Below are 11609 nucleotides of genomic sequence, written 5' to 3' on the forward strand. Positions count from 1 at the left end.
CTCTCTTTTCTGGTTCTACTACTATGATGAAATCAGCATTGCTACTTTTTCTTGAATGAATGTATTCATTTCACTGGTTCCACTTACCAGTTCTGAAACTTTCTGGGTCAAAGTATATCTCCCTGGTTCTAACTTCCCTGTGAGTCATCTCTCACTAGTAGAAGAGAAGCTTTTTGAGGGAAAAGATCAATTTGCTTTTCTATCTCTGGTACTTAGCACAGTGCTCAGAACATTTTATGGTTCAGTCATACAGCTGTGTGTCCAACTCTTCATGACCACAGCCCATAGCATACCAGGCCTTTAAGTCTTCTTTCTCTCTTGATGTCTATCCACCTCATGTTCATTGCTTCCATCGCAATCCATCCTTCTCATCCTCTGCCATTCACTTTTCTTTTCGCCTTCAATCATTCCAAACATCAGGGTGTTTTGTCGAGACTCCTATCTTCTCATTATTTAACCAAAGTATCTTAGCTTCAGCTTCATTATTTTGCTCTTCTAATAGACAAATAATTTCAATAAATATTGACTGATTTGATCTCCTTGCTGTCCTAGGGACTCTCAAAAGTCTAATTCAAAAGTGTCCATTCTGCAGCTCTCAATTTTCCTTACAGTACAATTTCCACAACCATATATTTTTACTGGAAAAAACCATAGTTTTGACTAAATTCATCATGTCGGCAAGGTGATGCCTTGGTTTTTAGTATGTTATCCAAATTTGCCATAGCTTTTCTTCCAAGGAGAAGCATCTTTTAATTTCATAGCTGCAGATGCAGTGCAGATGCACACCATCTGCAGCGATTTTTGAGCCTAACAATATAAAATTTCACACTGCTTTCATTTTATCTCCCTCTCTTTGCCAGGAAGTGATGGGGATCAATTTCTATGATCTTAGGGTTTTTTTGATGTTAAGCCAGCTTTTACTCTCTCCTCTTTCAGTCTCATCAATAAAGTTCTTAATTCCTTTTTGCTTTCTGCCATTAGAATCATATCATCTGCATATCTGATTTTGCTGATGCTTTTCTCCCAGAAACCCTAATTCTGACTTTTGATTCATGGAGTTTGGTATTTCACATGATGTACTGCATATAAGTTAAATAAATAAGGTGACAATAAACAACCTTATCATAATTCCTTTTCCAATCTTAAACCAACCAGTTGTTTTATGCTTCTTGACTTGCATACAGATTCCTCAGGAGTCAAATAAAATGATCTGGTAATCCCATCTCTTTGATGATTTGTCACATTTTGTTGTGATCCATACAGTCAAGGTATTAGTGTAGTCAATGAAGTGGAAGTAGATATTTTTTTGGAACTCCCAGAACTTTCTATACAATTCAGCAAATGTTAGCAATTTGGTCTCTAGTTCCTCGTCTTCTTCAAAAACCAGCCTGTTCTTCTGGTAATTCTTGGTTCACATATTGCTGAAGTCCCTTTTGCAGAATATTTTAAAAAAATTTAATATTTTTATTTCCCCAATTACAGTAAGGTCATTTTTAGCATTCACTTTTTCAAAATTTCTGAGTTCCAAATTCTCTCCTGTCCCTTTTCCCCTTTACTCTGTTTTTGAAAGAGCAATCAGTATGATATAGGTTATATATATTCAGTCATGCAAAACACATTTCCATGTGAGTAATATTGTGAAAGGAAATATAGACTAAAAAACTCAAGAAAAATAAAGTGAAAGATAATATATTTCGATTTTCCTTCAGATTTCATTATTTCTTTCTCTGGAGATGGATATCATTTTTCATCATGAGTCCTTCAGTATTGTCTTAGATTGTTGTGCACCTGAGAATTAGCTTGTAGAAATCTTAAATATAACTATGTTGGCTTGTGAAATGAAATTGTTTGGTAATTGTATTCTTTGGCATTGCCCATCTTTACGATTGGAATGTAAACTGATTTTTTTAATCCAGTGACCCCTGTTGATTTTTTCTCATTATTTTTGACATACTGAGTGCAACCCTTTAACAGCATCATCTTTTATGGTTTAAAATAGCTCATCTGGAATTCCATTACCTCCACTACCTTTATTTTTAGCAGTGCTTCCTAAGGTTCACTTAACTTCCTTCTCCAGAATGTCTGTTTCTAGATCAGTCACCACACCATCAAGGTTATTGATGATATTAAGATGTTTCTTGCGTAGTTCTTTGATGTATTCTTGCTGTCTCTTTTTAATCTCTTCTCCTTCTATTAAGTCCCTACCATTTTTGCCTTTTATCATGCACATTTTTGTATGAAACTTTCCCTGGATATTTCAAATTTTCCTGAAGAAGTCTGCCTTTCCTTTTCTATTGTTTTCTTCTATTTCTTTGCATTGCTCATTTAACAAAACTCTCCTATCTCTGCCCTTCTCTTGCAAAAAATTCTTCCTGTTCTATCCCCCACCCCAACCCTGACATTCCCTGTTCTATGGCCTATCCTAGTTTGACATTTTCTTTTCTAAAGCCCTAACACTTCATTTTCTGAAGATCTTCCCACTCTGACATCCCCTGTTTTTAGGCCCCTCCCAGCTTTGACATTCTCTTTTCCAAGACCCTTCCAGCTTTGACATCCCCTGCTCCAAGACCCCTCCAGCTCTGATATCATGTTATAAGGTCCCTCCTACTTCTGACATCCTCTGCTCCAAGACCCCTCCAACTCGGACATTTCCTGTTCCAAGACCCCTCCAGCTCTGACATCCTCTATTCCAAGACCCTTCCAGTTCTAACATCCCCTGTTCTAAGTTCTCCCAGTCTGTGACTTTCTCCCTTCAACTCCCCAGAGAAATTATTTGTGATGTCCAGACCAAAGGGATGACATTCTTTGTGTTTATTGAAGTTGTAATGCTGTTCCCCCACCTCCCCCACAACTTGTTAGGCTTCTCTTCTCAACTTCAGTCACCTGTGAAGGAAGATGGCATAAGATTAGTATCTGGCCTAGTGGGAAGGAACCCTTTGGGGAGACTGAGACCAATAATGGTTGCCTTGGCTACACCCCATGACCTGTAGGTCCAGTGATGGGATGGGATGCAAACCCATATCTCTCACACCTTTGCCACTGATTTGGTTGTTCCATTCCCTTCCTAATCTATCTACCACCTCATTGCCAGATTTGCCTTCTATGCTCCAATCAAATTGACTACTTGTATTTCTCCTACATTCATATCCTATCTTACCTCTGGGTATAGGCTGTCCCCAAGCTTTAATGTCTGTCTTCCTCTATTTGACCACTTGGAACCCCTAGCTTCCTTTAGAATTCAGCTTCCACAGGAGACTTTTCTGAGTTGACTCACCCTTCACCCACTAGTGTCTCCTCCCTCCCCAATTAGCTTGTATTAACTTTGCAAATATTTCTGCAATCTAATAAATGAGTTCATATTGCTTCTCCTAATTGAATGGAAGCTCCTTGAAATCAGACTAGTTTTTGTCTGTATCCTTGGAGCCCAGCATGGACCTAGTGTCTACTGTTGCAGGTCGATCAACTTTGTAATGGTTGTTGAATAGAATTGAATTGAATTTCAGATCCAGAGAATGATGGAATGAGAGGTGAAGAGGGCAGTACAGACAAGAAGGAGGTGGGCAGGTCAGCATCCAGCTAGACTAGACCATGGGGTACAAGAAGGGAGAAGTGTGAGACTCAGAGAGGAAGGCTGGCTGAATTATGGGTGGCAATGAGAAGGGTGATCTCTATAGGATGTCCAGGTGCCATATGAGAAGACAGATGGTGAGCTCTGCACATGACAGACGAGTCTGGCATTGGTGATGGATTTCTCAGAAGATGGAAGAGCCTTCTGCTCTTGTTCCTATCTGCCTCCCACTTCCACCCCTGCTGCCTCCCACCAGCCTAGCATGATACAGTACCTTTTGGAGATCAGGTAAAAGATGAAGGCTACTATGAGGGTCAGCAGGCCCAGGCTGATGCCAATGCTGAGAAGGATGACATGTCCTTGGTAGAGGGTGAAGGAAGGATTGCTCTTGTGAGGTGGGAACTCTAGATGCAAAAAAGGGAAAGAGGGAGTCAGATGTTGTCTTCTGAGAAGCTTTCCCTGGCACTCTCATCCCAGGGGACTCTCTCAGTGTGGACATTAGACGATCCTGCCCTGGGAGTGGGAGGGAGTGCCCAGGGGGACTGCTGATGCCCCAGGATTCAAGGGAGTCCACTCTAGCCAAGGCTCTGCCTAATGTGGGAAGGGGATTTCCTAATGTTCCTCTTCTTCCTCAGGATTTCTGAGTGACTGCTAAATTGCCTCTGAGGATGGGAGCTTGGGTGGGTGGGGGAGAGGTGGGCTGACTTTTGGTTGTATCTCCATGGACAGAGCATGCAAAGGGATGTTTAATAAATTCTTATGGAGTTAGGCAGATAGGAGGGACAGAGCCAGTCTCAGGTATGACTGCTAAGGTGTAAAAATCATAGAATGTCAGAGCTGGGTGGGGTCTTAGAACAAGAAATGTCATCCCTCAGAATGACAAGGACTGTCTTTACATCAGGTGAGTCCCCCTCTCTTGGGTTTCATTAGGACTATCTAATTGATTATTTTTCATTTTGTGACCTCCCTTCCCCTAACTTTCTTATCTGTTCTCTGATTTCTTGTGTCGTTCCTTCCTTTTTTCTTTCTCTTTCTGCCTCAACTGGATTAAGGGGACCAAATGGAAGGGATCTTCCCATTCCAGTTGATTGAGGGAAATTCTGTCCTTCCTGTTAGTGAATTCATTACATGGTCCAGTTACCGAGATCATCCCCCTCATGACCCTCCATCCCCAAGGCAGCAGAGGAGATGACATTTTTCAGGAAAACTTACCATAAGCAGTGAGGGTTACATTTGAATAGAGAAGCACTTGGGTCTTGGGATTTTCTGCAATGCAACTGTAGGTGCCCACATATCTCCAGGACATGGAATGGATTGTTAAGGTGCTAGTGGTGGTGTACAAGTCAGTGCCATTATGCAGCCATTGGTACAGGCATGGGGGCTGTGATACTGTCTTGCAGTACATATCTACCCTGGAGCCCAACCTAGCATTGATGGTGCTCAGGATGACAAGAGGAGAGGAAGACATAACTATGGAATCTGGTCCATCTGGGATGACAGAAAGGAAAGATGTTAGTTTATGGCCCCTTTCCCTCCTCTGTCCTTTAAGGTCTACTCCAACTCCTCCTCCTTCATTCATGCACACTTGCTCGCATTCATTCAAATGCATTCATGGAGTCTCATTCATTTATTCACTCATTCTCTCACACTTGCATTCATTCAAACATTCATTCATTGATGCACCTGTGCATTCAAGTGCATTCATGTATCTTATTTATTTATTCATTTACATATTCATTCATTCGCACATGCATGCATTCATTCATATGCATTCATGTCCTCATTCATTTCATTGCTCATTCATTCATACACTCATTCATTGATGCACCTCTACATTCAAGTAGATTCACTTACTCTTTTTTTTTTTTTAGTTTTTTTTGCAAGGCAGTGGGGTTAAGTGGCTTGCCCAAGGCCACACGGCTAGGTAATTATTAAGTGATTCACTTACTCTCATTCAGCCATGCACTCAAGCACTTATTCATTTATTCTTGCACACATGCATTAATTCAATCACTCGTTCATTCATTCATTTACGCATACACACATTTGTTCAAATGCATTCATGTGCTCATTCATTTCATCACACATATATTCATACACTCATTCATTGATGTATCCATGGTTTCAAGTGCATTCATTTACTCTCTCATTCATTCATTCACACATGCATGCATTCATTTAAATGCACTCAAGCACTCATTCATTTCATCATTTATTCATTCGTGCACTCATGTACCCATTCACTTATTCATTCATGCACATTAATTTATTTATTCATGCACTCATACATTCATTCCTTCATCACTCATTCATGCATTCATTTATTTTATAGACTATTCCTCATTCCCATAAACTTTATTAAGCACCTCCTCTATGCATGCCTGACTGGCATACAAAAAGGAAAAATTCAATTGTTCCTGCCCTCCAGGACCTTGTGTGGGTGTAGCCAGTACACCCACAGATTAGCAAATGATGGAAATATGTAATGGCTTGGATCTGTCATTTCCTTGGCATTAGAGAGCTTCTAATGAGGAAACTCCTTCCATCAGTGCAGGTCACCACCTACTCAGTCGTGTCATCATTTTAGCTCAGACTTTTAAGACTCAGGGAGATTTAAGACCCTACTGAGGGTTACGCTGATGGACTATAGCTAGTTCTTGACTCCAAGGCTGATTCTCTTTTTCCTGGATCATGCTGTTCAGCAAATACAAACTATGCAAAGCATATGTAATATAAAAACTGTAGCAAAGTAATGTCTTGGGGGTGGTGGTGGAGGGGATCAGCTAAGGAAGTTTTTACAAGGCAATGGAGTTAAGTGACCAAGTTAAATGACCAAGTTAAGTGACCAAGGTCATACAGCTAGGTAATTTTTAAGTGTCTGAGGTCTGACTTAAACTCAGTTCCTCCTGGCTCCACCACCCCACCTAGCTGCTCCTTCAGCTAAGGATTTATGCAGGAAGTAAATAAACCCTGTGCTGAGACTTTTTTTAAGGCAATGGGGTTAAGTGGCTTGCCCAAGGCCACACAGCTAGGTCATTATTAAGTGTCTGAGACTGGATTTGAACTCAGGTACTCCTGACTCCAGGGCTGGTGCTCTATCCAGTGCATCACTTAGTCGCCCCTGTGCTGAGACTTCTGTCTCCCAGAGGTGAAGGTGTGGGGGAAGTGCTTTGGGGCATGGTGATGAGATAGTCTGAGTAAGATATGGAGGAGTAGATTGGATGGGGAAGTAGAGTATTCGGTTGGAATGAGTGCAGTCTGGAAAGGAAGACTGGCTCTAGAAGCTGAAGACTTCAGAAGACTGAACAGAGGAATTAGGGAGCCATGAAATACCTTGAACACTGGAATCACATGGTTACATCTGGTTTGACAGCACAGAGTTGGCATACAGTTGGAGCCTAATCAGTGTTTATTGACTGATTGACTGTGTACCACAGCAATGGTAGCCAAGGCCAACAAGAGCATGAGCTGGGAGCTGTAGTCTTACACAGGGAGAGAAGGGGAAGGTGCAGTGGGAGAGTAGATGAGACTTGGCAATGGATTATCTGTGGGAAGGGCTGATGGGGGGAGTTAAGAAGACCTCCCGAAAGCTGGTCTGAAGGAGCCTGGAACTCTAAACTTCTCAATGCTCTAGGAGGTGGTTCTCAACCTGCTTGATCTCAGAATTCCTTTTCATTCTCAAAAATTACTGAGGACTCTCCTGAATTACTTTTGATGATTTAGGTTAATATGACTCAGTAGATAGAACTCTTGTCTTGGAGTCAGGAAGATCCCAGGTCAAATCCAGCCTCAGATACTTTCTTGCAGGGTGAACTTGGGAAAGACACTTAACCTCTGCTGCCTCAGTTTTCTCAGTTGTAAATGGGATAACCCCTACCTCCCAGGTTTGTGGTGAGGAAAAGGTGAGATTCAGAAAATGAAGGGACTTGCCCAAGGTCACACAGCTAATTAGTAAATCAGGACTAGCGTCTAGATCAATTCAATTTTGAAGCTCTCCCTCCCTTCTGAACTTCTGTGGTCTAAGTTGTCTTACTGATGTTCCCTCTGAAGAAGAAAATTCTATGTGGTAGAACGTAGACAAAGGATGACCTCCCTCTCATATATGAATCCCTGGCACCAGACACAAAGTAGGAACTTAATAAGTTAACTGTTGTTCTAATGCTCCCCCAGCTCTGATCTTCCCTATTCTAAGCCCACTCCTAGTCTTAACATCCCCTGTTCTAAGGGCCCTCCCAGCTCTGACATCCTCTGTCCTAAGGGACCTCCAGTTCTCACATCCCCTGTTCTAAGGTCCCTCCTAGCTCTGAATCCCCTCTTCTAAGGACCCTCCCAGCTTTGACAGTCTGAATCTGTGATCCCGATCCTTCTGGTAACTCTCCCAATGGCCCCGCCTATGTCTTACACCTTCCCCATTGCAGGAGAATTGAGGGTCAGAGAGAGCATGGGTGCTCTGGGTTCCTTACAGTATATTTGCAGGTTCAGAAGGTTGCTCCTTGCTGAGGTGACTGGATTGGACACTTCACAGAAATAAGGCCCACTTTGCAAGTTTTTGACCCAGCCAGTGAGGATTCTGTTATCTGAGGACAGAGTCCACTGATATCCTTCAGACACTAGGTCATAGTTGAGGTACCACCGAATCTGGAAGTTGCCAGTGTTCTTGGGATGGCAGGTGAAGCTTACAGTGTCCACATACTCTACTATGATGGTCTGGTTTACAGTGATTTCAGGTTGCAACAGCTTCTCTGGGGGAACAAGGCAGAGGGGGATGAAGAGATGGGGGCCTGGCTTCTCTAGACCCAGGCCAAATGGCAGCTTCCCTCCCCCCCATCAGATGCCAGGATGGCAAGGTGAGGGGACTCAAAGTCAGACTTATAAGTATCCTTGGAAAGAACTAGGAACAAAAGATAAAAAAGTCCAAGGTCCATTCCCTCAGGTTGCTTACATTCTCCTAGGGAATCTAAAATTCAGACCACTGAGGAAACCTAAGGTAATTTCAAAAGGATGAAGGCACCAACAATGAGGGCATCAGGAAAGATCCCCCACCCCCCTCATTGTTCCCCATTCAAACCTCTCCGGCTAAGCCCAAAGGGGCTTCTCCCTCTTCCCCAGCTCTCTCCACCATAAACAACTCCAGGATCTTCAGCCTCTCCTCACTCTGAATGACTGCTCCATTTTTGTTCTTTGCTCCCTCTCTTCCCACTTTTGGGAGGTGGAAGGGACATGATCCTTCCTCTTTGGTTCCTATTATTGCCAGGGATCATTTTCCCCAAGGAAGCCTGGTTACCCAAAATCCACCATCTTCTCTCACTCAACCATATTCTTAAGAGTGAGGCCCAAAAAATGCCAGGGCTAGAGCTTTCAATCAACTTCAACTAACCTAATCATCTAACTATGAGATAAGCATCTTAGAGGGGTAGTGAAGTCTCCATTCCTGAAGGCATCCAAACAGAGACTTTAAACCCCAATTTCAGTTATGGGAACTCAGAGGCACAAGATAGCCTCTAACTCTCAGATGTTGTGATTGTCCTTGCTAGGGAGACAGGGGAGGAACCTGGCTTACCCCAGACATGGAGATATCCAGTGGTTTCCTCAGATCCCTCGTTGTTGGTCACTACTACTGTGTAATTTCCAGTGTCCCTGAGCTCTAATACAGTGATGCTTAGGAAACCTTGCAACGTAGTATTCTCCCGGCCTGTATAGGCAGGGCCAAGATTCCAGCTTGGAGGAGAGGAGGTATATGAAAGAATCATGTTTGATTCGACAGATACACTCCCCCGATACCATGTATAATTGACATCACCGGTGGGAGCTCCATAGATCCGCCAATGGAGGGTATTGCCTTCCAATTTATCCAGTTCTTCAGGGACAAGGATCAGTTCAGCAGTTGCTGTGAAGACTATCAGGTTGACTAGGGGAGAAGGAAGGCATGATATTGGTTAGTAACTTCTAGTCCCCTGTTCAAGACAGTCTTGAATATGTGATTTTGTCTTTGTAAATGTGTATTGGGTTGTGATTGTCAGCCACCCTGGTATAGTCAGCTTTGACATTCTATATTCTAAAATTCCTTCTGGTCCTATTTCTATATTTTGAGATCACTTCAAGCTCTGAAATTCTCTTGATGAACATTAAAAAAATATTTTTATATTTACATGAGAGTCTGAGCCACACTGTGCAGAAATGGATGAAGAACTAATTCAAAGAAAGGAAACCAGTTCAAGTGTCTCCTCTAATATATATCCTGGCTGGATGACTCTGGATAGATCACTTTAACATTTTAGTGTCCTGGAAAACTCTGTGAGACTTCAGAAAAAAGACTTACTAGTCTACACTGGCAGGGACAGTTTCCTCAATGGGAGTAACCAATCCTAGGGAAATCATAGATGTGAAATCAAGAAAAATGAACGTTCTTGGGTGTTCATGTTTGGGCCAGAGGTGGCAATCTTGTGAAGGTCTCCAAGTCAGAAGTTTGTCTTGGCCAAATCTGAGACAATGAACTCAGACACTTTCCCATTCTTCCCTGGTCCCCCCTCCACCCCTGTTTCCATCTAATCTTCTCACCTGTGAGCAGGAGCCTCTTGAAGTGGCTGCTGACCCTGAGGAGAGAGTCTGAGAAAAGCTCCATGTGAACCACTGCAGGTCTGAAAACTGTCCTGTTTTTCCTGAGAAGATGCAGGCTGACAGGTCTTGATCCTGAGTTAATGCCAGAGGCTAAGTCTTACTGTAATCTGTCCTCACCCAATCTTATGTGTCTCCTGGCTCTGGCAACTGCTGTGTGTCTCCTTATCTTCTTCCTCCTCCCTCTGTTTTTCTCTGCTTTTCTCTCCGCATTTGTCTTTATTTGTGGGTTTCTGTTTGCACTGTCTGCCTTTTTCTCCCCCTTTGCTTGCCTTTCCCCGCCCCCTGTCTCTGTCTCTGACTCCCTTGCCCCACTTCTAAAACACTGAATTGTCTCCCCACCCTGATTGCTATTCGTTCTTCCAAGTCACATGAATAGACAGGGACTTTGGCCCAGGCAGGGTGAGGCTGGAGTCCTTGTAAAGTGGGGACTTGTTTTCCTAATGATAGCAAGAATACTCATTTCTTTAATGCATTCACATTTCCCCACAACACTCTTGGGAAGAACATAGTGCACATTTGCATTTCATAGATAGGGAAACTGAGGACAATGTGCTTTTGTATTAAAAAATTAATTCCACAAAGGCGATGAAGGGGAGTCATGGTTAAATAGGAGTTAGTCTAGGTTTTTTGTCGTTGCTGTTGTTTTTGCAAAGCAATAGAGTTAAGTGATTTGCCCAAGGTCACACAGCTAGGTAATTAATAAATGTCTGAGGTTGGATTTGAACTCAGGTCCTCTTGACTCCAGGGCTGGTGCTCTATCCACTGTGCCACCTAGCTGCCCCTTGGATTGTTTTTAATTCTTTTTATGTGGGCGGCAAATACAATATGAGAGAGCAGGGCATTGTGGGCAGCCAAAAGAGCTCATGGATTACATTAGGAGCATGGTAGCTTCCAGGAATAGGAAGGTTTAGGTCTTACTGTGTGCTGCCTTCGTTAGACTTCCCTAGAGTACTGTGTTCAGTTCAGCATCCGACTGCTTAAGAAGGACATGGATCAGCTGGAAAGAGTCCAGAGAATGGAGTCAAGGAGGAGAACCATTAATTCCTACTGTATAAGAGTATTTCGCCTCAAGAGGAAAAGACTCTGGGAGGGGCGGCATGATCATTACTTTACAGTATTTGAAGTGTTATATGGAAAAGATTGGATTTGAAATTGTAGCTGGGTGGCTCAGAGGGTAGAATTCTAGTTCTGGAGTGAGGAAGACCTCACTCTATATACTCTGTATGATGTCCTGTGCTAAGCCAAGGAGACAAAGAGAGGTGAGAGAGCTCCTGATGGGATTGCCAAATTCTATGATTTTGTGATTATGGAGGAAGGGAGAGCAACTTCAGGATGAATGAATGTCCACATTTCAAAGAAGTTTGAGAGCAAGTCCTTGTAAAACTTTGAACATCTTACTAAAGGGATGGTACATGAACATTTA

General features: G+C 42.7%; 1 protein-coding gene across 1 annotated transcript; it reads right to left on the reverse strand.

The window, feature by feature from the left end:
• Positions 1-2799: 2799 nt before the first annotated feature.
• On the reverse strand, positions 2800-10458 carry LOC141509638 (cell adhesion molecule CEACAM18-like). The gene is made up of 6 exons (XM_074219327.1): positions 10127-10458; positions 9129-9476; positions 8032-8310; positions 4781-5056; positions 3843-3972; positions 2800-2883 (listed from the first exon to the last, which is right to left on the reverse strand). The coding sequence occupies exons 1-6, from the start codon at positions 10188-10190 to the stop codon at positions 2880-2882; spliced, it is 1101 nt and encodes a 366-aa protein (XP_074075428.1). The 5' UTR covers positions 10191-10458; the 3' UTR covers positions 2800-2879.
• Between the last annotated feature and the right edge of the window lie 1151 nt (positions 10459-11609).

Source organism: Macrotis lagotis, chromosome 1 (assembly GCF_037893015.1).
Source record: "Macrotis lagotis isolate mMagLag1 chromosome 1, bilby.v1.9.chrom.fasta, whole genome shotgun sequence".
NCBI classification, from domain to species: Eukaryota; Metazoa; Chordata; class Mammalia; order Peramelemorphia; family Peramelidae; genus Macrotis; species Macrotis lagotis.

Excerpts from the sequence above, each read along its gene's own strand:
- LOC141509638 (XM_074219327.1), bottom strand. The coding sequence starts at position 10,190 with ATGGAGCTTTTCTCAGACTCTCTCCTCAGGGTCAGCAGCCACTTCAAG. Across the intron at positions 8,311-9,128 it reads TGGATATCTCCATGTCTGGG|AGAAGCTGTTGCAACCTGAA; the intron begins GTAAGCCAGGTT and ends TTGTTCCCCCAG. Across the intron at positions 3,973-4,780 it reads TGTAACCCTCACTGCTTATG|AGTTCCCACCTCACAAGAGC; the intron begins GTAAGTTTTCCT and ends TTTTGCATCTAG.